This window comes from Spea bombifrons, chromosome 1 (assembly GCF_027358695.1).
Source record: "Spea bombifrons isolate aSpeBom1 chromosome 1, aSpeBom1.2.pri, whole genome shotgun sequence".
Taxonomy (NCBI): Eukaryota; Metazoa; Chordata; class Amphibia; order Anura; family Pelobatidae; genus Spea; species Spea bombifrons.
The window spans coordinates 141,060,998-141,088,208 of record NC_071087.1 but is presented as its reverse complement, the minus strand read 5'-3'; the positions used below and the strand labels follow the sequence as shown (position 1 = coordinate 141,088,208).

The following is a 27,211-nucleotide window of genomic DNA, read 5'->3' as shown; positions in this document are numbered from 1 at the left end:
AAGCACAAATGCTACAAACATATATTATTCACCAAATCATTTAAATTTTGTGTACGGGGACACAAAAGAGATATGGCAGAGGTCAATGAAATGTGGAAAGGGAAAGGTCTAAACTGGCAGAAGCATAGACCGATAAATAGTTTAACCCCACCTAGAGGTCTTCAGCATCTCTAGAGAAGCGGTGCTTTGGACAGACCACTCAACTTCATTTTAGACATATTTGCAAACCCTTTCTGACTTGAAACCTATATTAAATGTATAAGAACAGCTTAATGATTTCAGGTGTCTGAATAGATCTACATACAGCACCACAAAGTTATCACACTTTACAGTAAGGTGGTTCTGATGAAATCAGTTTTCTATGACATAATAGATGCAATACAGGTAAAAAGAACATATTTTGGAAGTAAATTGTAGATTTTCATACAACAAAAAAGCAAGCCTTATGTTTCACAAAATAAAATGACTGGTACACAAACATAGATGCACAAAACAAAGGTACACAAAAAATGTTATTTTACGGAGTCTCTCCGCCTGTGTACATCAATGCAGAAAAAAAAATACATATTTCGGTAGAACAAACAAATATTACATTTCAATGTACAGGTTCCAGAGGCAAAGAAGGAAAAATATTTGTAGCTAGTATGCTAGGGTATTATAGTTTAAAATAACCATCCATATTTCCATACTAATACTGTGTTGTGATGTATTTCACAAAGAAAAAAAAAATCTGCTCTTTGCAGACACTTCCTAATGTAGCTAAATTCAGAATTAAATTGGGTTAATCTTTTAATTGCTGGAATGATAAGGAAAAAAAATTGCAAAAATATATAATATGGTGCCCACTGCTCTGAAGCTGGAATGCCTATTTAACAAAAAACACAACATGCTTTAAAACATGCATACTAGAAATCAAAATAATAATGAAAAAAATAGTCATGGGTATAAATAAGATAGATTTTCAAAATTTGTGATGCAAATACTAATATTTTGATAGGCACAAGAGAAGCAATTAGGATAATGCAGTCATCCCAGAGAAAACTTATTGCTAAAGCTGCAGCATCAGGGTATAATGTTGATATGCAAACAATTTTTCAGAGTATGATTTCTTTAGCTTGGAGGAAAATCTCTATAATTGCATTTTTTTTTTCTTGCTTGTTAAATAAAAAAATGATGCTGCCTCTCTCCTCAACATATTTCAACCAGTGTGAACAACTAAAAAAGAAAATGAAAACATTTCATTAGAAAGGGATAATATTTGGAGCACATAAAGTAATTTTCAGGGCAGGCACAGACCACCTTTGCAAAAAAAAGTTACCAGCCTACCAAAAAGTGAGCACTTGTTCAATTAAATCCAATTAAAACCATTCATTCATTCGTTTTCAGGATTTGTACAGTTTTCGTGTTTTTTTTTAATTTATTTTCCTTTACTATCCAATGATATTCTGTTTTAATTGTGTGTCGCTTTTCCAGGTGACAAAAAGGCGTCAGTCCTCTTCTGTGCATCCTAACAGCTCAGCTCGTAAAGTGATCCTGCCATACCATGACCATGGAATGATCCTTATATATCTTGCATAGATGGGTGGGTCGATGACATTCTTTCTGTGTGTGTCATTGTCAAAATTTCCCTGAAATACCTAGAAATGAAACAACAATACAGTACATTATTTTATACATCTGTAAGATCACACACGCATCATGGATTTTTTATTGCATGCATTTTTTTTTTTTAGTTTTTGTTTCTAAAATGTATGCGATATCATTGTGAAACTTTTGTAAACATTGTCTTATTGTTTCTTACTTTTCTACAACCACAAATCATGACTGTCCATGGCTAGATTACCCCAGTGGCAAAATTAGGAACCTACTTTATGCCAGTTAGTTGTGTCATGTTTCTATAGTAGTGTCATGTGAAATACAAGGAATATTTATAAGTGGAGTTAGGAGATCCATGGGTACATATATTTGAGTTCGCCCAGGTCACCAAGAGCTTTATAACTGGCTTTGTGAGTCCAAGCACTCGCCGAGAGTAACCCATGGGCTGTCAAAATCAAGCATGCATTCTGTTTGAAAGGACAGACTAAAACTTCTTTAAATGCAGGTGATGAGCTGGAAACACAACCATTGAAATGTTGGACACTCAGTAGTTCCCAATATTGCTGCTTGTTGCAGTTCCTAGAAAGCAACACATCCTGCAAGATTGTATGTCTAGATCCATTGGTCTACAGTTCTCCTTGATACAGCTATTGATACATCCACATATGGAGTTCCTATCGGCACAGAGTATCTCTGCTCCTATAACTGCACACTCCTGGCTCTCTAGGATTGTGACACAGTAATAGAGCTTTAGCCTTCCATGCAGACAGACCTGCAGTTTCCACTCATCACCATCGCCATCACCAAAGGTACTAGAGAAATGGGGGTTGTCTCTCTGGAAATATCCCTTCTGTGGCAGAGGTACACCGTGGACCAAGTGGGGCCCAATTTGCCTGCACAAGAAGCTTTGCTTTTCTGTTGTATAATGCAGAGGAGTAGATATATGTGCGTGTATGGGTGTGAAACAAAACTGCATGTTTAAATATGAAGACTAACGCACTACATGTCTATGGTTTCTTAAATGTGATAGAGTTTTCCTTAAGACATATGTAAGAGCTTTCCAGCTTAATCAACGGCTCTGTAAACCAACAATTTAAGCATAACAGTGAAATTATAAAACACCCAACAGGAAACAGTTGTTCCAAACTCTATCTTCAAGGCAGTCATAAGTTAGGCAGCAGCTGGCTAAAAACATACTAATGGAGCTAGGTTCTTAATATTTCTCAAAGGAAGTATAATTCCATTGCTTGAGACCATATGGAAATGAAACATTCGCAAGTACATGGCATTAATCCATCTAAGTGACAATTACATATAACCATGCTACATTTTAAGACATAATTCTCATTTAATATGCTTTATTGAGACAGTTGTTTGCTTTCCCTGGATGGATCAGTAAGCACAGTCAATGCTAACGTAATAACAAGTTATTTCCTTCACTGTGAAAGAAGAGCAGCAGGGACCACTTTTATTAAACATGTTGCATTATACTATTGTCTTTTCCTCCTAGAATTGTAGAGAGATTTGTGAAGATAGACTAAAATGACTTTACTATAAAAACACATTCATCCTTTGTAACATAAAGTAACACTGCCTCTAGACTGTAGGCTTCATTGAATAAGGATCTCAGTAAAATATGTCTTTGAACAGTTAAATGTGTCCACATTTTGTATGCTTTGTCTTTTTTTTCTTGTACTGTGCTTCATCATATGTTATTATATAAATAATGGCTATAATAATAAGAAGAATGAATTTAAGTTATATGCCTTATACAGTGAAATAGCTACAGGAGTTGCAAAGAGAATAGCGGAGACAGTGGGTTTGTCTGAGGGAGCATTGAGACTTGTTCCTCTGGTGGCATGTCCGTTTACCAGTACGTAGTCCATAGAGTGAGTGCACAGAGATAATAAAATCAGCTCATTTCATCATTGGGGCAGAGTCACTGACACGTTGACTTGTTGACATATTACCCCAGTAGCATTGGCCACTAAAACTGTGGAGATGTCGCAAAGACCAGGAGATGCACAAAGACCAGGCAAAGTAAGCCATATTGCTTAGGGTAGAGGACACATTCTACATGGCTCTTGCACGAACCCCAATCCAGGAGCAATGGCATCATCTTTAAATGTATATAATTGAGATGAGAAAACTTCAGTATATCTCAACAGGCTACACATAATTAGGTATGCATTATCTGATGTGCCCATCTACACATTTTTCTCCAGTCGTTATCTAGACTGTGGAGAAATCTGGTGAAATTGTTTAGTGTTGTCCTCATGTTCTATACAACACCTGGATGATTTCGTTCTCACCTTGTCTTTTCTTTGCTTTTCATCCTGATACACAGCCCAGTGTTCACCATTATTGCTGTAAGCAAGCTTATAGGAACCCACAAACTGTACATGGCCAAAATCTTTAGCTCCCTGTGTGATTATTCCAGTCACTTTTGTAGGACGTATGAGATCCACCTGGAAATACAATATAAAATCCTTTATTATCACTTGACGCAGGATATGACAGATATATTATTTTTCCTTCAAGATGGATAAATGTCAGCTAAAAAAAAAAAAAACAACTTTGAAAACGTTAGATAATAATCCTCACGTTCTTGCAGCATTTTGTTTATCATATGCATCTCGGATGTAAAATGATTCTCTATCGTTCCTCATGAATATATATGAAAACATTTGGATAAAAAGATCACAGAATATAGATAACATCAGAGACACGTTTGCCATATTCTGATTGATAGTTACCAGTAATTCATAATCTAGTTAATTACTAAATTAATGTCTGCATATTTAATGTGTTGCAGGAGGACCAGAGTAATGAAAATGACATTTGAAGCGCATCTATTTTTTTTTGAGATAATCAGGAAATCAGCCTTTTGGAAATATGAAAGAGGATATATTTATTTTGAAGGGATGGAAAAGAGCAGATAGATATAGATTAATGTTTCATATATTTAAAGTCTTCTCCTGTATTACGTAGTGGATTGCTTCTTCATGATTGAGCACCCATAGTTTATTGGTTATCTTTGTGAAATGCCATGTGGGATCACAAAGGAAAGGCTAGATTGGCGTACAGACAAGCAAACCCCCACACACCAGAATGCATGCGCTCAAAACCAAGTGGTGAAACATAAATGGCCAACAGCGTCCCTAGGTCTTAGGGGGGACCCACGTTTTTTTTGTGCAGAAGTAGGCACTTTAAAACTGGTCCTTATTTGCTGTTAATGATGTTAACCATGAAACGATAGATAATAATAAAAATAAATAGTTAAATGCTTATGAAACAATTTGCTTTGAAGATCTGCTTGGAATTGTCTTAGAGGGAACTGGCGGTCAAGAGAAGCCCAATGAGAAATGGTTAAATCTAAAATTAAAAATAAAACAAGCACAAACTATTTTTAAGAAGATGTATTTTCTTCTCTTATATCTGTTTATTTTCCTGGAAGGGTTTCGGATTGAGCATAAGGTTAACTATATTGTATACCTATAAATTTGATTAGGGCTGAAACAACTAATCGATAAAATCGATAATAATCGATTATGAAAATCATTGGCAACGAATTTCATCATCGATTAATCAAATCGATTTTTATCGATTATAAAAAGAGTTTTTTTTTCAGAGCAAATGCTCTGAAAAACTCCTCTCTTTATAATAATCCGATCTCAAACAGAGATCGGATTATAACACCGGAATCCAGATCCCCCGTAATGCTGCAGGAGACCTGGATTCCCCTCACTGTCGGCCGGTCTCTCACTTCCGTCTCTCTCCCCCTCCCATCTGCCTCCTCCCCCCTCCCATACATCACTCTGCCTCTCTACCCGGCACCGTTACTGACAGCCACTTTCCCTGCAGCTTCATAGAAGCCTCAGTGTAAGTGAAGTGCAGTAACGGAGGCTGTCTGTGCGATGCAGACCCCCACCGGCTGACAGAGAATCATCCTCTCTGTCAGCTGATGGGGTCTGCATCGTACAGACAGCCTCCGTTACTGCACTTCACTTACACTGAGGCTTCTATGAAGCTGCAGTGTAAGTGAACTGTCAGTAACAGAACCGGGTAGAGAGGCAGAGCGGTGTATGGGAGGGGGGAGGGGTCAGAAGGGTGTACCCTCCCATACACCACTGTGGCTCCGCCCCCTCCCATACACCACTCTGCCTCTCTACCCGGCTCCGTTACTGACAGTATGGGGGAGAGGGGAGGAGCCAGAGTGGTTTATGGGAGGGGGGAGGAGGCAGAGTGGAGTATGGGAGGAGGCAGAGTGAAGTATGGGAGGGGGGAGGAGGCAAAGTGGTGTATGGGAGGGGGAGGAGGCAAAGTGATGTATGGGAGGGGGAGGAGCCAAAGTGATGTATGGGAGGGGGAGGAGGCAGAGTGGTGTATGGGAGGGGGGAGGAGGCAGAGTGGAGTATGGGAGGAGGCAGAGTGGTGTATGGGAGGGGGAGGAGCCAGAGTGATGTATGGGAGGGGGAGGAGGCAGAGTGGAGTATGGGGGGGAGGAGCCAGAGTGGTGTATGGGAGGGGGAGGAGCCAGAGTGGTGTATGGGAGGGGGAGGAGCCAGAGTGGTGTATGGGTGAGTTATAGTGGTGTATGGGGGGTATTATGAATTTCAGGGGATATAGGGGGTATAAGGCATATCGATATTAGGCATATCAGGGGGTCATAAAACATCAGGGGGTAAAAGGTATATCAGGGGGCTCAGTTGCATATCACTGGCATAAAAGGAGTATAAGGCATTTCAGGGGGCACAGTGGAATCTGGCATATAAGAGGTATAAGGCATATATGGGGGCAGAGTGGTAAGCTGGGGGTCAGATGTGCATAACTGGGGGCATTTTGGTAAATAAAAAAAATTTAAACAAGGCTTTTTTTCGCATAGTGTTTATTAAATATGAAAAATAGTTAACATATGAATTAATATTTACTAATAACTTTGTATTAAAACCTAGTTTGAGAAACACTGTGTTTGGGTTCTTGTAGCTTTTATTATAATGTCAGTAAAATAAGAAGGTGAATAGAGAAATGCCATTGCAATAAAGAGATGAAAGTGTAAATTGTACGTTTTTTATTACATTATTTTAAATTTAAAAAAATTGCATTTTTTTATCCGATTAATCGATTAATCGAAAAAATAATCGGCCAACTAATCGATTATTAAAATAATCGTTAGTTGCAGCCCTAAATTTGATAAATAGACTGTTTATAAAACACATCTCAAATGTATTGCAGCCCTGCTGATAAATTAAAATCAAATTAAACTTGGGAACACTGGATGAATCATATAATCTGAAATATTTTCTATCTGAGTAGGATGAGCTCCAGCTGAATTCATTTTACTCCTGTATCTTGTACAGTTATTAAGGAACACTCATCATAAATGCATTTCTTGTTCTGTTTTGTGTTTGCAAAGTCTCCCTCTATGGATCAATACTTTAAGAAACAAAAACATCCTTGTTGTAACAAAAAGCTATTACATGCCAGTAAAAATGTATATGAAACCTTCCTGTACATGATCAATGAAGGTCTCAGACTCCGAATGGTCTCCTGAGATATCAGGAAAAACTATAAAGGATTTCTGTGAGAGCTGGGCCTCCTGGAACACTACTTTACACATAATTTATACTTATAAAGTTGAATTTTGCGGTGAAAAATGTTAATGCGTATACTGGTGTGCGCTGCATTAAACAGGTCTTCAAATCTGACACATAATTTGGGTAAAGTAGCTTAGATATTCGACGAAATCATATTTAATTGGGACAAAATGGATAGGTGGTCTGGAACGCCAGGAAAGAAAAACCCTCCAAATTACTGATTTATTAAAATGATGCATATACTAAATAAGATACCACCAGGACACATATAAGGATCACAGTCTAATAAAAGAGAAGGAGCGTTTTCACAGTTAAATCTTGTAGACCCGTAACTTCTTAATGTACACCTCAACTGAGTCACTGAAATGTACTTGAATTTATAGGCTAGGTAGCTGATGGTATTTTCTCTGTAGAAACAGAAATCTTTAATAAATATGATTCCCCTAATAGTCTTCTGCAAGGTATCCCTGCATGACATGGTATGATAGCACACTGCTGACTGGATGCTTTGGGAGTCTGTAGGCGAACTGGCATGATGCCGTAAATTTCCCGGTAGGTTGCCTCTGGGGTCGCCCATTTAATTTTATGTGCGGCCACCGCCATGGCCGCCAATGCAGCTGCAAGGCCTAAAGAGATCTGTGCCAGTGTCAGTCAGGTAGGGCTGCGTTGTATATGACGCCGTATTCCGCTCAGCCTTAACTGGTAGACGCGCAAAGCGAGATGCAAGAAGATGAGCACAAGGACGTGAGGTGAGAAATATGTTTAATTGTATAAATTATATAATAATTGTTGAATATTGCAGCTGTTCCCATTTATTTAAATAGGAGTTCAGCCACTCAGTGGCCCAGTGCCACTGAGCAAGATGTGTAACTTCTAACTTCACCTGGTTTCCGGTTTTTATTTTTATTTTCTAACTAATTGAATAAAGAATAGACCAGTTTGCAGGACTAGATTGTTCCTCTAAGTATCCTGATTTAATATTGAATTTATCGGAACCCACAACATCGATAAACGTATATCAATTGATATTTATTATTCAGGAATATTATATTCAAATTACCATTTATATATATCCTCTTCACATGATTTGCTTACACATTTTTAAACTGTTGTGACTATATTTTGTAAGTGTAGAAGGGTAGCATCCTAGCACATATGTGGGTTATATTTATCTTTTAATGTTTAACCCCTGGTATTCAATCTACAGTATAGTCCTGCTAGTGCTTCTATTAGTGTTCGGACCAGTGCTCCTGTCTTTGAAGAAAGACATCAATTGAAATACATTTTTTAATCATGTCCAAAAATCTTAGTGAAGCAATTTGAGGACAACTTGTTCTTAGTGATTAAAAAAAAAAAAAAACATTCCCAGCAACAAACTGCAACTATGTTAAATATTTTTAAGAGGACAGTACAACACACACTGAAGAGATTTTCTGGAAACAAATCATTTTTTCCAATGTAAGACCAGGTGGAAACACCATGAGAAGAGCAATACATCTAGCATATTTACGAAATAGAACAGCATCTGAACCAGGAATGTTAGCCCAGTAAGCAAAAGCAGTAAAAAGATGATATGAATGCGGCCTTCGGGGGGCAGTAGCGGTCTCTAACCCATACTATAACTTTTTCATGATCTGTATAACTTCTCCCTTCTTTTCACTGTTGTTTAACTGACCAGTTTTGTTGGTTAAGACATCCTTTGGAGAGAACTACATTTCTAAAAATGATTACAAAACAAAAAACATAACCTATAGGTAATGTTAATAAATTAGTTTATTAATTCTGGGACTGTTGAGATCCCTTTAAAATTAATCACATTTTCCTTATAGTAATATTAATATTGCATGAGTCGGACTGGGTAATGCGATTTTAGTTCTAAACACTCTTTTTAATAACGTGCAGGTGATACAAATTGTCCTTGGGGTGGAGGTAATCCTCTCTTCCTATCTTTTCACCCCCCCCCTTATTTTTTCTTCTTCTTCTGTTCTTTTACATTTTTCTAATGTCAAAATTTGAAATTTAGCAAATATGTTATATCCCAGCTATGTTACGCTTTTAGGCAAATTTGAGGAAACTCACAGTATTAGTGACCATAGTGCTACTAATGATGTTAATCATTCACTGCTGTATTACTTTTAGATTGTACCCTGCTGCTTCTTGCCTTCTCTATCCTGATGTATTTTGCCGCATATCAGGAAACAAATAAAGATGATATTATAAACAAAAGCTTTCGAGAGCTCAGAGGACCTAGTAGAGATGAACAGTTAGGTCAGCAACTGAGAATTTCTAATATTGACTGGACTATTAGATCACATTTTAACAAACCTAATCTCCAGGTCACTTTTTTATCATTTACAATCAGTAATCTTGAGTGGTATATACTTAGTGCTGGCCAGTAAAGCTAAGCAAGCAAATGTGAGCCGAAGTCAGGTTCCAATCCAATGCCTGGATCAGCCTACCCCACCAAGGGAGGAGAGAGTGCTGGGGCCGAATTGTAAGCAGCTGGAGCACTTTCTCTTCTGTCATTAGTTAGCCTCCAGAGGGTGAACAGGCTTCTGTCTCAGATCATTTCACGACAAATTCTAGGTGGAAAACTGGATTTATTCTGACTTTATGAACATGATCACCAAGGCTAAATTTGTAGATCAAGCATCCAGGTGTCTTCAACCTACCCCACGAAGCCTGGATCTGAGTAGAACTATGAATATGGCAACTTAACCTGAACAAAAGCGGAAGATGCAATTTTCTCATAGATCATAATTTTCCTGCTTTTATTCTTAGAGGTTGACTGTATCTATACAAAGATTATGAATCACATTAAACTTACACATTCTCCCCACTCAGGATGGACATAAATCTGGTAGGTGCCTCCAGATACAATGGGACAGTGAAAATCATAAAAATATTTTAAAAATATATCATTTTACAGCAGGATTAAACGTTAAGAAATACTGGTACATGAGTAGAGGGAGCTGCTCCTGCAAGCTTATACCTTTGTAACTACTTTGGGCTACTTTATTACTGGGCCACTTAGATGGACCCGGCCTTGGGCTGAATATTTCTGCTTTTTTTTTTTTTTTTTTTTTTTAGAAAAAAAACACAAGGTGGTTTCTGCTTTCAAGTGTCCTCTTTTAAATTTATTAAACATGGCTTTAGTATTTCAAATATTTTTCACTTTTTTTTTTCCTCATCCACAGAGGCTGCAATTGAGGACATAGTTTCCATTCAAATAAGCAGAAAAATATCAAAGGAAATGACAGAACCAAGATTTTGTATATTTTATTTGTAGAAACGCAATAAAATACAAAACGTCTGAAATTTTAATGTTAGAATTTCAATGCCAAAATCTAATTTTAACATTGCATTGAATTTCATAAAGCTTCAGCACAAAACTGTCATAAGAGAACAAAAGCATACAAACATTGAATATGCTGAATTCCTACTAGGTATCTAATATATAATATAAACTAATAGGAATACTAAACAAGTTTAAAACTGGCATGCGCAAGAGCTCTCTATATATTCCCAGATATATAGCTCCAGAAAATGACTCCCACTGAAATCAATGGGATCTGATTATACCCCCACCTGCAGTCGCTGAATCAGCATTGGCACATGTGAGGAGATGCGTTCGGATGACACATCTCATGCACGACAAATAGCTAGGAGTATGGAAAGAGGCAAATGTACATGACGGGATTTTGCAGAATCCCCTCGTGTATTTATGAGGATGACGCCACAATAATTTAAAAGGACCTCTCAGCTACAATATGCATGGATGTACATATGATGGCTGGACTGTCAGACAGCATCTGCAAGTGATGCATCGAGAAAAAACATGTCTACCAAATGCCCTATGACAAAGGAAACATAGAAACATTGATATCAGATACTGTAAGAACCATTCAGTCCATCTAGTCTGCCTGTTTTTCCTGGTGTAAAAACTCAGATACCTGGGACCTAAATAAATCCAAAAAAAAGACTCAGCACTCAAATGGTAAGATGAGTTTATTTCACACAGGCAACATTTCCATGCACAGGTCTTTCTCAAGCCTTAGACATAAGTATTTTTTAAACTGAAATGTGTTCAATACACAGGTCATCTTAGAATGTTTTTTTTTTTATGTATTTATTATATAAGAATATTTACCTGCAACAGTGAAAGTTAGTAACCAACTTTAAATACCCGCTGATAATTAGAAATGTACAAGTCTATATTTATAAACACCGTGATAACATACCAAAATGATGTCAATGGACTAACAACACAGTAGATTTAAAATCAAATAAGTGAAGCTTATTCCTCCTTATGCAAATATAATGAGTGATTACCAAAGAGCTTGAAGTCAGTGATGGTTCTCCAATAAAGCCAAAAGGCTCCGGATGAATTAAGCACAGATGTAGCTGAGTGCATACATCACTAGCTTCACCCACATGCTATCCCTTTCAGTCAATGGTGTGCATACAAATTACAATTTGCTTTAGGTTTGCTGCTTGAACGGTTATCTTGGATATTTATGCACGTGGTATATTAAACCTCGACTAGTAGTCTAAGTAAATTTTTGGTGTACATACGTTTGGAATCATTAATCCAAGGGACCTAGCAAATTATCTTAAAAATAGAAAATACACCTGAACAGGTAGAGAGTATCATTTGAAAAAAATATTTATATCATAGAACCATGAGATATACCAACACACATACACATACCTATCTATCTATCTATCTATCTATCTATCTATCTATCTATCTATCTATCTATCTATCTATCTATCTATCTAGCTACAGTATCTATATATACATAAACAATTTAAAAATGAATTCTAATATTCGCTTTTTAATGTCAGCATAAACCTGTAAAGTGTGTGAGGTTACACAAAATGCCTGTGGTAAGCGTTGGATGTTTAACACATGTCTGCTTCTAGTACCACATTAACTTTAAATTATTTATGTTGATATTCTGTGTTTCTTGTAAAAAGGAGGCCACAATGTCACATAACATTAATCTTCTTCTTCATATCTGTGCCAAGAAAATCTTAAACAATCTCAGTTTTACTGGTTGAAAAACACCATTTATAAGTGCCTAAAACACCTCTATTATCATGCAATTCTTGGAAAATTCAGGTTTTAGCATAATTCAATAACACTACAAGTTTGTGTTTTTCTATACCAAAAGGCATTAAAAAATTGTTGAATTCTCAAAAAGCCCTGAACAATTTTAGTAATTACATGCAAAAATGAACGTGTTCACTGAAGAGATGACTAATTATTCAACTGGAAACTTCAGTCTATATTCCACAGGGCTAAAAATGCATAGAAAACACTGTTTCGAATGAGTTGTTAAGCCCTCAGTATTATAGCAAACATTGTTTATGTGATATTTTACTTGTGTGATGTCAAATGCACTGGCATAACGGAACCCCCACATTGTAGGTAGGGCTGTCCAATCCCCCCCCCCATGTCGCACACCCTCGGGCCCAGCATGGGCACTGACCATCATGATGTGACATCATTTCCCGGCGCTCAGATGTAAACAGCATGTGATGACTGCAAGGAGCTGAAGAGCTGGCACCGGCCTGCCCCCTCCTGAGCCAAAAAAGGTATGAGTGTGTGTATGTATGTGTGTAAGTATGATTGTCTGTAAGTATGTGTGTGCAATTATGCTACTATGTTAGTGCGAGTGTGTAAGGATGCTAGTGTGTAAGTATGTTACTGTGTGTGTTAATATGCGTGTAAGCATGTTGGCATATTACTGTGTGTATGTAAGTATGTAAGTATGTATGTGAATGAGCGTTTGTATATTAGTGTGTATTTTACAGTGTGTTTTAGTTTGTAGGACTATGGCATGGCTAATCCTTTGCTTATAAAGGTGACATTTGGTGACAAGGAGATCATATGGTTATACTGAAAGGAAAAGAGCACAATTGCCCCTTGGACTGTTCTTATTATTAAAAAGGGTCAGTTCCAGATACTTTTTAAATTTTCTTCATTCTATCGCCAATACTACAAATACCACCGGAGTCGTACCAAGCATAATAGGCTATGATCATTTTGGCCAAGCTATAGTGGGCAGGGCTGGATATTACTCATCAATCTTGTTATCTGCCAGATGTGTTTTGGATGAATGCTAGAAATCACCAACTGTGCTGAAAGTTACAGCCTTTCCATATTTAAATAATATAAGGAGATAGTATAGTCAAACACATATATTTGAAAGTTCAGCCAAATTCTCTTAGGTAGCTGAGAATGAACCATTGGTATAGAGCTGTCAGTGTAAATATGTTATATTCCTAAACAGTAATATAAATATCTAACAACAGAAGTTTGTAATGATATCCTTAATGAGAGAAACATTAAATTACTGGAGATGCTGCATGCTGAAGGTGAATTGTCTGGACATGATCAAAAGAACCAGATGGCAGGGGAATTACAGATAAAATTAGAATAATCTGCAGATTTATTGATAACAATACAGCCAAGCTGAAAAGTAATTAGTCCTAGGAAATGAGATGTTTAATAGCTGAAAACCATGGATGAAACACCTTTTATCATCAATCCTGTCCAATTATAGACAGGTGACATTAAAAAATAAACCACTGTATAAAAACACAATTATGATAACAGTAAATAAAAAATTGGGTTAGATGACAGCCCCTGGCAATAAACGAGTAAGATCATATGACCAATTGGTTTATGAAACACAGCAATTAGGTATCACAAAATGTTAAAATGTTCATTAATTATGCTGTAATGTCATGTGTCACTGCTACGGTTCATTAAAAAGGAGGGTCATTTATGACTTTGTAAATGCATAGGAGGATTGCGCAGAATTCCCGTATATGCATTTCCTTTCCTTATTCCCCAACTATTAACCATCCAGAAAATGTGTTTGGCCAAATACATCTACTGTCACGTGATATGCTTTACTGCTAGTCAGCTCTAGGGGTGGCTAAGTGAATGTTGTGTATGTGGGTGGGGTGCATGTGCAGAATGTAAATTTAATGATTTTCACCGAGATCAGTCATCCATGTCAACTATACCAGAAGGATCACAGATGTTCAAATTGGTTGAATTAGCACGTGGTCAGTCAAATTGTGTGTAAGAGCAACCGCTGTTACTGTACATTCACACAGCATTTGTGCCATACATACAGTGCCATCTATATGCCCAAACATCTTAACAGCCATATTTGTGCCCAAACAGCTTAACAGGGACATCTGTGTGCCCAGACAGCTGTCTTTGACATCTTTATGTCCAAACAACTTAACAGTGCCACCTTTGTGCCACCATGTTTGTCCCTAAACAGCTTGTCTGCCATGTTCACCCCAAGACAGCTAACAGTGCCAACCTTGTGCATGCTCACATACAAACACTTATACAATCTAATGTGCATATAGTCATGCATGCATACATCTTCCCTCACTTATCTCCCCTTCCGTGACTGCTCCCTCCTTCTCTCACTCACCCCCTTACCTCAACCACAGCTTTTCTCTGGCTATGAGCAACCAAGTGTTTAACCTCAGGTTCACATAACCCTGACTCCACTACATTCATGTTGTCAGTTCTCCTCTTATTGTACCTAAAGACTAGTCTTGCCTGGTTATTTGGGTACTGGATAGTGATATCCCTTTACTTTGCTTGGGGATATTATTGTCCTGAAGGGAGAAGTCGCTTTTGGCGGAGAGGGACAACCTGAGGTCCCTGGTCGGTCCATCACACTGGTGCCACTCATCAGTCTGGTCCAATATTAACACCCAGGGGTGCACTTCCCCTGAACTGGTCCAAAATTGTTAACAAAGAGCTTGTCCAACGTTGACTGACCCTTTGTGAACAATTTCATCCCTGTATGCCAGTGTCACACTGCCCTGATGAGCCCCCCCTCAGGTATGTCACTGTTCCCGGTGCACTTCCACAAAAGGGCAGAGCGTCTAGTCACACCCTCTCCCCTCTGATTGAGGTAACAGGGCAGAGGCGCCTTAAAATTAGCCACACAGTAATGTTTTTTTTTCCCCTCTCGCTAATGATTATGCTCAAAGATATTAAAAAAGAAATAAAAAACGTTAGTAAAGAGACAAACTAGGAATACGTTTTCAAACACAATTTATACCCAAAGAAGTCTGTTTTCAGTTTGCAGGGGAATAAATTGGACCTTTACTAATGTAAAACTGGTTGGTTAATCATGTTAGGGTATTTTATGCAAATTCCAGTCCTGTGTCCTGTAGCTGAACAAAGTTCCCAAAATGAATCAGAATTTTGCTGCCATCATGTGGTCTTTCTTCTCTGTTTGTACCATTAAAGTTCCATCTTACCATATAATATATACAACTCATGTTGTGTGACAATTAGTATTCTGCTAATGGATCTTAACATTCAATAATCAAATTTCTATATTTAGTTTACTATTTATTTTGTAATTTTCACAAGACATTCATTAATGGTCATTATATTTATTATTTTTTATAAACATTTGAAACAAGCTAAAAAGGGATACATGGGACCACAACAGTAAGCTTTCTTGGTCAAAAAAAGGAGAGGAACCTTAAAAAAACATTGTTCTCTATTAGCTCCCCTCTCTGTTCTATCCTTACCCTCTTTAGCTTTCTCTCTTTTCCCCTTTTATCATCCCTTCCTTCCTCTTTATTGTTCCTCTCTTTGTTTCTCTTCTCTTTTCTCCTTTTCCTTTATACCTATCCTCTATTTAATTTCTCTTCTTTCTGTCTTTATTCGCTTTCCTTATTCTTGTCTCTACTCCCCCTTTAAAGCCCTACTGAGTGAAAGGATAGGAATACCTCTAAGGGAGCTACTTGTGCAAACCTCTGCCTGCAAAAACAGGACAGATCGTGACAGTTCTGTTGTGAATCACATTGCAATGTGATCCAAAAGATCCACACTGCTGCTTTTCGGGGTTAACATTAAAGAAAATGTAATAATTTGTAACAAAGTCTTCATCAACATTTGTAACAGCATCTGCTCTGGTAGGTTACAAAATAAAATTAACATTTTCCATGGTAGAGTATGACAAATATCTATTTTTCTAAATTTGATTTATTGTAATATTTTATGAATAAACTCTCCTAGTAGTCACGACCCGGAGTAATTATTTACTAAGATTAAAATGTTGTGGGGATATGATAAAAGTTAAAGTGACAGGGCATGATTTATTACACATATGTTAAATGCTAATGCTAAAGCGTCAGACCCAATTGCAATCACACAGCATTCTAAAATGTTTTATCACCAACAAACAGTTGCAATAAATCACTTTAAATGCTCACAATACGAGGAAGAAGCAAACACATAATGAACGTATCACAGAAATACAGATTGAAAATATAAATAAATTTAATTATTTCTACCGTGGAAGATTCCATTGTAAGAGTGTTGACATTTTCCAAATAATCAGCGCCATTTATAAAACATAGGTCAGTTTTAAATCATTCACAAGTGACTAAATTGCATCCTTTGAGAAACACAAACATTATATGAGATTTTAACAAGTGTTAGAGTGAGAAAAACAAACCTTTTTATGCCACCTTGTCTAGACATTTTTAATGGTATTATGGGGAGGCATTTTGCAAAATATAACAACAGAAAACAACAAAATATAACAACAGAAAACAAAGTAGATAAAAAAGCAATGTTGCTAACTATCTGGTTTCCACTCCTCCTAGCTTCCCTATTACTTCATTACCTGCCCATTTGACCCTATTCCCTTACACCTCCTACATATTTATTTACTTATATTATTCTGAAAGGAGGGCCCTTGTAACAGTGTCGGCCCAGAAGCCCACCAACCTTAATCCATCCTTGCTGTAACATCTCTACAGCTCTCCATTTGTGTCCCTAAGGGTTCAGTTTGTGGGCCTCTATCTATACTTTCTATCTTGGAATATTAATCTTTTACTTTATATTAGAGGACTGCATTGGGAGGCGGGTCCCACGGGACCCGCCAAAAAGCTGGCGGGGGCGGGCGGTCTTGCTGGCGCTGCGGGTGGGTCCTGCTGGCGCTGCGGGTTCCGGTAATCCCGCGCAGTCCCGCAAGGCTGCCTTCTCGCTGCTCCATTACAGTGTCTCCGATCTTGCTCCGCCCAGGAACAAGGCGGAGTCACGTGATGTGACATCACTTCCTGTGACTTCGCCTTGTTCCTGGGTGGAGCAAGAGAAGAGACGCTGTGAGGGAACAACTCGAGGGCAGCCTTGCGGGACTGCGCGGGAAATCAGGTAAGGAGGCGGGCGTGATTGGCCACAAATGTGGCGGGAGCGGGATTAAAAAAGCAGTCCCGCGCAGGGCTCTACTTTATATTACATGCTATGCTGATGACACTTTACTTTTTTTTGTCTTCTTACTTTCCTCCCTCTCTGTAACTGTACTGGTACCAAACAGGTCTTCTGGGTAACAAGACTGTGTGTCACAAAATAGGGCTATCACTTTATAACCCAGTCACTGACCTCTTCCAACATTTTCATCTCCTCTGCATTATCTCCATATAATATACAACAGAAAACAAGTCATAATATATAAGATATTAATCTATTAGCACAATGCACTGCTTTATATTTTTTTATATTTTAAGTTATTATGCCTTAGGAAAGAAACCTTGCAAAGAAAAACGTATTTTAATCAAAACATATAGTGTAAAAATTCTGTTGAATAATTGCAAAGGTTACAATTAAGTTATATTTCTCAAAATAGTTATCCTTCACACATTCGCATCACAACCACAATATTTACAGTCAAAACTTGTGTTGGTTAAAGGTGACGTTCCACTTACTCATCAGAAGGAATATTTTTATAACAAAATACATTAGAAACATAACTCCTGGTACTGTTGAATACCTAAATCCTTCTATTTATATTTTTTGTCATATAACAGACATGCAGTCATTCATAGGTGTTGATGCAGAAAATTAATAAACATTGATAAGATTTAATTAAATAACAGCTAAAATGAATTATGTTCTACAACCTTGACCATATCTTTCACTGGGCAAAATAAACATCTGTCCAGGACTCAACTTAGCCATCTGTCTGCCAGTTATGTTGAAATAAAGGTACAAGATAAAAAAAAGCCACAACCAAGTCTTCATCAAAGGGAACAAATGGCTGCTGCCCAGTACCCAAACATCCTTAGGGGGGCCATCTACAGCTGTGACTTTCCCCATTAATTATCTTTTGATGTCTTGGTTGATCCCTGAGTGTCAGAATGTGATTCGAGCTAGAGAAAGTTGGGTAAAAGTTAGGACAGATTATACATTCCACCCATCCACGCCTCAATTATTTTTGTCAGGGGCACTTCCTGGCTGGGACGGCTGCCTATTACAAGGTATGTGTCTGTGAGAACATTTCTTTGTTGGTATTGTCAGTAAACTGAATGCTTAATTCTAGATTTGAAATGACTTAAATACCCTTTGTGTTCTTTAATTGTTTACCAACCAATAATACCGGGTAGGATTGCAAATATGTAATTAGTATACAAACACATAAATATAGTATATTTATATATTTATAACAAGCTTTTATGTGGTTACAAAATGTCCAAATATATAAAATACATGCCTAAGGTACCAACAACAGAGGATTGCCCAGGGCTCCATTAGAAGTTAAAATGGCTCTCGTCACAAGCAAAAAAATACAGAAGTATTGAAATGGAGCTTGTATTCATCCCTTGCCAATAACAATTTATCAGCCTATCATTTAAATGGACTTTAACAGATTTGTGAAATCCCTAAATCCTGTTTTTTACATGTCAGTGTTCTTAATACGTATGTAATGATAACTAAAGATCAAGATAATCATTATGTATGGAAACCTATGACATGACTTTGCTTCTGATGGAGATATGCCTGTGCCTTGGTGGTCCCTTACTTTTAAAACTAGTATCTCCAAAATAATAACAGGTAATTCTAAAAATTCTAAAAGAAAACATAATTATGCTAAAAAAATCAGATTTTTTTTTCTTTAACGGCCGCCATGTCTACAAGTCATTTTCACATGCCGCCGGTTAACATAGATACCTGCAGAAACGCATTCTGGAATTATGAGCTATATTTTTCCACTCTTACAATCTTTTTAAATTGTAAATGATTCACCTTTTATGTAGCAAATGAAACATTGTTACTCTAGGAGGCCTGAAGAAGGTGCCGATTTCTGTTTATTAAGGCAAATTGAGGAAAATGCTGCAATCTGTGAAAGCGCATCCCCTATTCATATGCAGATTCACTTCTCTTACAACACATGGAACACGTTTTGTCTCATAAAAAAACATTGCCTTATTATGGTTCTTTGTAGATATAAAAACAAGTATCTCTTGCATTGCAAAGCTTCAATTGCTATGCTTGTAACCACTGGTAAACATCCATTTAATTCAATTTAAATGGTATTTACAAAAAAACTACAATAAAAGACTTATGTGGGAAATAGGTCTTACATGGTAACAAATAAACCTGAATATTTGATAAAAGCTTGTTTTTAACAATGTTTAGCAAAATTCTCCTTTTTATCCTACCCCCCCTCCCAAAAAACTCAAAACATAATATTTGTGACTATATGGAAGAAAAAAAAAACAATTATAAAACTCCACGAACTGAAATGTGAGTTTTGCCGATTACTTCTCTGAATCATATTGAATAATGCTACAATGTGAACTTCATCCGCTGATTTCAAAGTGTGCATTTTCAGTACCTGGTTTCCTGAAGTTTAGTGAGTTTGCATGAATTGAAAAAGCAATATAGATAAGAAGTCAAGCCGAAGTAAGGTAGGTGTCTATGAAAAGTAAACTGCCAAAACACTTTTTGCATTAACATAAAAAGTTATAGGAATTCTTTCAAATGCATTTTTTTTAAATCTAACAAGTATTTGACATTATAAACAATAAGATAGCAACTTTGTTTCCTTTGCTTGCAGCTGGCAGGAGAAATATATTTTTCTATACCATCCAAGGGGCTAGGGCCAGACTTGGCACTTTTTGATTTTATTACCCCACAACAGCACTTTTCTTCTATGCATGCATGCTAATCAAATTTCTCACTTTTTATATTTTTGATTGAGTTGAATTTTATTAGCAATTACTGGATTGTGTTTTTTGTACAATAAATGTACTGAATATGTCGCAGTGGAGACATCAGAGGTTCCCCTCCTTGGAAGAGGATTCAGAGAATCAATCCATCTTTTTGAAATTCTGACCTGGGAGAAATTAATGGCCCTTTGAACCCCTAAGATAGCAAGGGCCAATCAGCCACACCTCCTCTCATGGAGGGGAGAAGAAAGAAGGAAGGTAGCCATTTTTCCACTGTGGCTCTTTATTTATTATGAAAGTGTTCCACATGACACTACGTCTCCTGCTGCTGGTGGTCTATACTTTACTTGTACACCTAAACCTGGAGCCAGACAAAGAGGGGTTGTTGGAATCCTCATCTGCCCTGCTGCAGTTTTTAGTATTTGTCATCAATTCTCTCTCTCTTTCTCATCTTTTGAAGTATGCACTGTCCATCTCTTCTTTCTACTTGCCATGCATGTTGCTGTGATCTACAGGCCTCCTGGTCCTACTTTCCAATTCCTTGATTACTTTGCTGCATGGTTTTCTCGCTTGCCTTCCTCCACCATCCCTACACTGTTGAATCATCCTCAGCTACTGCTTCTAAACTGCTATAGGTCTCCCACAATGATACACCTTTTCTACACACCTTGATGGCCACCAAGTTGACCTAGTGTTCTCCACTTTGTTCAATATCTAATTTCTCCAACACTCCCTTCTCTCTGTCTGACCACACCCTGTTAATGTTTCACCTTGTAATCCCTCCTATCCCTCTCTACCTAAAACAGCACCAAAAAAAAAACAACTGAAACCTCAGTGACCATAACACTCTACAGCTTACAAACTTCTGCCTCTACTCTCAAAAATATATACCTCCTCCAGTCCTGATATTGCCACAGCTCTGTTTAACCATATGCTAGCCTCAGCCTTAGATATGGTCGCTCATGTAACTGTGTGCCAACCCCATGCCATCCACCTCAGCCATGGCATTCCACACAGATCTGTCTCCTCCAAAATTGTTCCTGTAATGCTGAGGGTCTGTGGAGGAAATCATATTTACCTGAAGGCTTCATACATTAGAAACTCATTCTCTGTTACATTGCAGTACATTGACTCTCTGTCTCTCCAAACAAACCTGTTTTATTTCATTAATCTCACCTTCCAACTTCGCTGCCAAAGACTTTACCCCAACCATAACCATTATCTTTAATCTCTCTCTTTCCTCTGGTGTATTTTAATCCACATTTAAACATGCTATCATCTCTCCCATCCTAAACAAACCATCCTTTGATCCCACATCACCATCAAAGTACCATCAAGTTTCCCTTCTCTCCTTGGCATCCAAACAGCTGGAATGATTAAATTATAATTAACTAACTTATTTTCTTTTCACAAACTCTCTGCTTTACCCCCTACAAACTAGTTCCCATCCACAGCACCTCACCAAGACTGCACTCACTAAAATCACTAACAATCTCCTTGTGGATATACAAAAGGTCAATTCTCACTGCTTATACTCTTGGAGCTCTCTGCTGCCTTTAACACGGTCAACCAGCCCTTCCTTCTACATAACTTTCATGTTCATGGCATCCGTGACATAGCTCTTTCCTGGCTCACATTACACCTCTCTGACAGTACCTTTAATGTCCCCTTCATTGGAACTCCTCTCCCTTACTGCTATCTGTCGGTGTACCTCAGGGCTCACTTGTTGGGCCTCTGCTTTTCTCCATCTACACCTCTTCCCTTGGACAACCGGTATCTTCCTTTTGGCTTCCAATACCACCTATATGCTGTCAACACCCTAATCTACCTTATTTACATTTTACCCTCTCTTCTAACTTGATTCAAAATGGATTTCCATATGACATTTTCAAAGATTATGACAACTCTAACTTTTTAAAAACACAATTCTGAAGTTAAAGCATAGCAAATAATCAAGGTTAACACAACTAAAGATTCAACATTTAAAATATTTTTCACCTGCAGCATAAAATGCAGTGCTGTATGCAGTGATTTAGGATAGCATAGATAAAAATCAGGTAATCTCAATTTGTCAAACACTACACCAAATTGATTCTTTATGGCAATGCCAATGAAGTCCATAGACTTCCATAGACTTAAATCAGTTAGAACGGATGGTTGTGTGTAAAAGACTGAGCCATCCTATTGCTTACTGCAAACAGTACACTAGGAGTTTGTCTAGTGTATTGGGATAATGTAACACAGCTTAAACACATAAAACATTCTAATATACCGCTGCCTGGAAACATTACATTATGCAAAACCTAAAACTGTTTTAAAAATGAAAACAGCTGCATATTTTTGAAAACATTTTTAATCTACTACTAGTAATAATAAAAAACGGTGGGTGTTCCTCTTTAAGTAAAGCAATGCTACATTGAATTTGATGCCAAGATAATTGTATTTATTGCTTAAATTTTCACTAAAGTAAGATTTTACTATTTTTCCTCCTGGGAAATTTAATCATTTGTATGACCCAAAAACATTAACTTGATTTTTAATAGAAATCTATTTGACATGTTTCGGTGTAGCTAAATATTAAGGAAACCGTGCTTTTTATCTAGTCCCCTCAGATGATCTAGAATCAGGATCTGCAATTCCCTTTGAAACATGTTTATGCAAAATCGGGAATACAAAGGCAAACAATTGTTAAATCACAGTTGGTTAATGAATTCTCAGATGTGCTATGGTTAAGCCGAGTACTAATTCCCTCTGACAAATAATTAAAGATTGTTACATTCTCTCCTTGATTTTATTACAGTCCACTAATCCTTCAAATATTTACTTCTCCAACAACCCTAGTAGAATTGATCTGCTCTTTGGTTGTACCATTCATGTACCTTGGATTTTAATCAGGCAAACACAGGGATGAATATACAGTATATAATACTAATACAGAATATACAGTTTAATAATACTTCTACTATATATATATATATATATATATATATATATATATATATATATACATATATATATATATATACATATATATATATATATATATATATATATATACATATATTTATTGTGACACAAGGTCTGGCAAAGTGGTAGATGGCAGGTATATTAGACCAGCCTTGGTCAATAGTAGCCTGCTTTAAAATATGTCCCAGGGAAATATGTTGTTTGTTTACAAACTGCACTACTGGCAGTTTGCAAAACATGGTAAGGGTCCCTGGGGCGGAGCACCTGGAAGAGCAGGGTGGGCCAGTGCTCCAACAGCACTAATTGCTGTTTTGATCCAGTCCAGAGCCTGCATTCTGGACAGGAGCTCCACAGGTGTGGGCTAAGTAACAGCTCACCTGTGGCTAATTAATTAGCAGGCAGAAGGTAAAAGGGTTTGAGCCTGATTCAGAGAGGAAGCCACTGTTATGCCAGCTAGGAGAGCTGATAAACTGAGGGGTGGTTTCTCTCTGCAAAGCCATATTGATGGTAAATTGTGACCTGTTTTGTTCTAAGCGAAGACTGTTATTCTGCTTACAACTGCTGCTGTTTGTTCCTTGAAAATAAACATTGAAGCTGAGCTGGATGTGTCCTGGACTTCATTTACCCTAGAAGACTGTGGTTACAGCCAAGATCCTTGACAAAAGTCCCAAGGAAAAGGGAGGCTTGTCACATATGGTGGAGAATGCGGGCATCCACGTAAGTCTGTGGGTAGAAGTCAGGTACAGCTCAACATGGAGGATATTATCAAGGCGTTGATCCAATCCACCACTGTGCAACAGGAGGCTAACAGGAGAGCTACAGAAAACAGTGCAGTTCTGCAGCAATTGGTACTGACCCAGGCAGAGAATGCTAAACTCCTGGCCAAAGCACAAATAGAAAGCACTGAATCCTTAGTGCAACAGATTGCAGTGGCACAACTTGAGGCATTTAAAGTAACCCGTGAAGAGCAGCAAAATGCTACCCGTGTGCTACAGCAGGAGATCCAAGCTATTTCTGAAAAGCTGGACTTGGACCCTGAGGCGAGATCCCCAGGACCAAAGGTGATTCGGGCAAGCCACTACCTCCAAAAGATGACTGCATCAGATGATGTTGAAGCCTACCTTCTGGCATTTGAACGCACAGCAGAGAGAGAGAAGTGGCCGGCTACCGAGTGGGCAAGTGTACTGGCACCGTTCCTGAGCGGAGAGCCGCAGAAGGCATACTATGACCTAGAGCCTGCAGAAGCAAGCGACTACCGAAAATTGAAAGCTGAGATCCTGGCACGTCTAGGGGTAACCTCTGCAGTACGTGCCCAAAGATTCCACTCATGGGCATTTTCCCAGGACAAAGCTGCAAGATCCCAAATGTTTGACCTCATACATCTGGCCCGGAAATGGTTACAACCTGAAGTCAATTCACCTAGCCACATTGTGGAAATCCTAGTGATGGATCGATTTTTGCGTGGTTTACCAGCAGCCCTGCGTCGGTGGGTCAGCCAGAGTGATCCACATACAGCGGATCAGCTAATTGCCTTGGTGGAAAGATATGTGGCTGCAGGAGAACTGTTGAGCCCTGCTTCACCAGATAAACCCCGCAGTTCTAAGCTCAAGGATTCTGCAAGACTTGGTAAGACTGTTCTGGGTTTAAGGGGGGCGGAAGAACCACAACTATATTCTCAGGACACCAGGGACAATACTCCAGGACTCAGAGGGTTAACCAGACGTAATAGGCCTGGGAGAGGAACTAATTGGGGGTCAGACTATGTTGTGAAGTGCTTTAGATGCAATGAGGCTGGTCATATGGCTAAGGAATGCCCCTTGAAGGATGAACCTATGGAGTGCAATATGGGTGAAAATGAGGGAATGCATTCATTTTTGTTTAATTGTGTTGCGTCTATTAACAATGACTATGATAACCCTTATTGGTGCTATGTTAATGTGAATGGAAAAATGTCTAAAGCATTACTTGATTCAGGCAGTATGGTCACATTAATAGCAGAATCTGTAATACCCTATTTGAAGTCTGATCATGTGCAAAAGGTGGGAATTATCTGTGTTCATGGGGATAAGAGAGAGTATCCCACAGCAGAAGTAAATATTGGAACCCCGTATGGTTCTCTAAAATACAGAGTGGGTGTAGTACCCAGACTATCCCAGCAGGTGGTAATAGGTAGAGATTTTCCCCATTTTCTAGAATTATGGGCCTCTGCAGAAAAGAAAGGCCAAAGCTCATCAGAATTTAACCAAGCTGATGAGGATTATGTGTTTCCTTTTGCCAATACCGAATTGGATTTTGACCAACGGGAGAGACACCAGGGCAAATCTTACTACCCTAAACCAGTACTAGTGGGGGATAACCCAGTACAAACTAGTGAGGAGCCGGCTAATACTGCAGAGAATGATGAATTATTAGACATAGGGATCAGTCCTGGTAACTTTAAAAGCGCCCAGTGGGAAGATCCCACTTTAGTTGCAGCCCGAAACAATATAAGGGTTGTAAATGGGGTTGCTGCTCAGCCAGGAGAAGCACTGTCATTCCCTTATTTTGAAACGTTAAATGACCTAATCTACCGTGTAGAAAAGAAAGCTGCAGATACTATTAAGCAGCTGTTGGTTCCACAGGCTTTCCGTAATATAGTATTGAAGTTGGCTCACAGCCACATACTAGGAGGACACCTTGGAGTTGAGAAAACCAGAGAGAGAGTCCTTAAACGTTTTTACTGGCCTGGAGTGCTTGCTGCTATAGCAAACTATTGCTCTTCATGCCCTGAATGCCAGCACAGGGCCCCGTTCAAGGCTTTTCGTAGTCCACTAGTTCCCCTACCTATCATAGATGTGCCCTTTGAAAGGATCGCTATGGACTTAGTAGGGCCACTGATAAAATCCGCTAGAGGACATCAGTATATACTAGTCGTTCTGGACTATGCAACGCGATACCCTGAAGCCATACCCTTACGTAATTCTTCTGCAAAGTCAATAGCAAAGGAGCTAATGCTGATGTTTAGCAGAGTGGGTATCCCCAAAGAAATCCTGACGGACCAGGGGACCCCTTTTATGTCCAGGGTCACCAAAGAGCTATGCAGATTCCTGCAGGTTAAACACCTTAAGACCTCAGTATATCATCCACAGACTGATGGTTTAGTAGAAAGGTTTAATAAAACCCTTAAGAGTATGTTACGTAAAGTAATTGACACTGACGGGAAAAACTGGGACTTTTTATTGCCATATCTAATGTTCTCCATTAGGGAAGTTCCGCAGGCCTCCACAGGCTTCTCTCCTTTTGAATTGTTGTATGGGAGGCATCCCCGTGGAATGCTGGATATAGCTAAAGAGACCTGGGAGCAGGAGAGCACACCCCACCGGAGTGTAATTGAGCACATAGCTCAAATGCAGGATAGAATGGCTACTATTCTACCTATTGTCAGGGAACACATGCAGAAAGCTCAGCAGGCTCAGAAAAACAGTTATAATCGTAATGCTCGAATCAGAGTGTTTCAGCCTGGAGACAGGGTATTGGTACTGGTCCCTACAGTAGAGAATAAGTTCCTGGCAACTTGGCATGGACCATACGAGATAATTGAGAAAGTGAGTGACGTCAATTATAAAGTTAGGCAACCAGGTAGAAGAAAGCCTGAGCAGTTGTATCACGTAAATCTGCTGAAACCTTGGAAAGACAGAGAGGTCTTGGTGGCTTTAAAGCCTTCAGAGCCTCCTAAGGCCGAGCCAGAGGTAAATATAGCCGAGACGCTATCTATGCATCAGAAGCAAGAGGTCAGGGATTTTATCAGAAGAAATAAGGATGTTTTCTCTGTAGTCCCAGGAAAGACTAATGTTATCAAACATGACATAGTGACAGAACCAGGGAAGAGGGTTAATCTCAAACCCTATAGAATACCTGAGGCCCGGCGGGAGGCTATAAACTTAGAGGTCGAAAGAATGCTAAAACTTGGAGTCATTGAGGAATCCCAGAGTGACTGGAGCAGTCCTATTGTATTGGTGCCAAAACCTGATGGCACATGGAGATTCTGTAATGAC

The 27,211-nt window shown here is 38.4% G+C and overlaps 1 protein-coding gene across 2 annotated transcripts in view; it reads right to left on the bottom strand.

Annotated features, from left to right (window-relative positions):
- Positions 1-1,435: 1,435 nt before the first annotated feature.
- Positions 1,436-27,211, bottom strand: part of EDIL3 (EGF like repeats and discoidin domains 3) — a 218,205-nt gene continuing 192,429 nt past the window's right edge. For both annotated transcript variants that reach the window (XM_053475131.1, XM_053475139.1), the window contains exons 10-11: positions 3,909-4,064; positions 1,436-1,637 (exon numbers count right to left, since the gene is read on the bottom strand). In XM_053475131.1, coding sequence (XP_053331106.1) covers positions 1,488-1,637; positions 3,909-4,064 — 306 coding nt within the window. In that variant the 3' untranslated portion in view covers positions 1,436-1,487. The remainder of the gene's footprint in view (positions 1,638-3,908; positions 4,065-27,211) is intronic.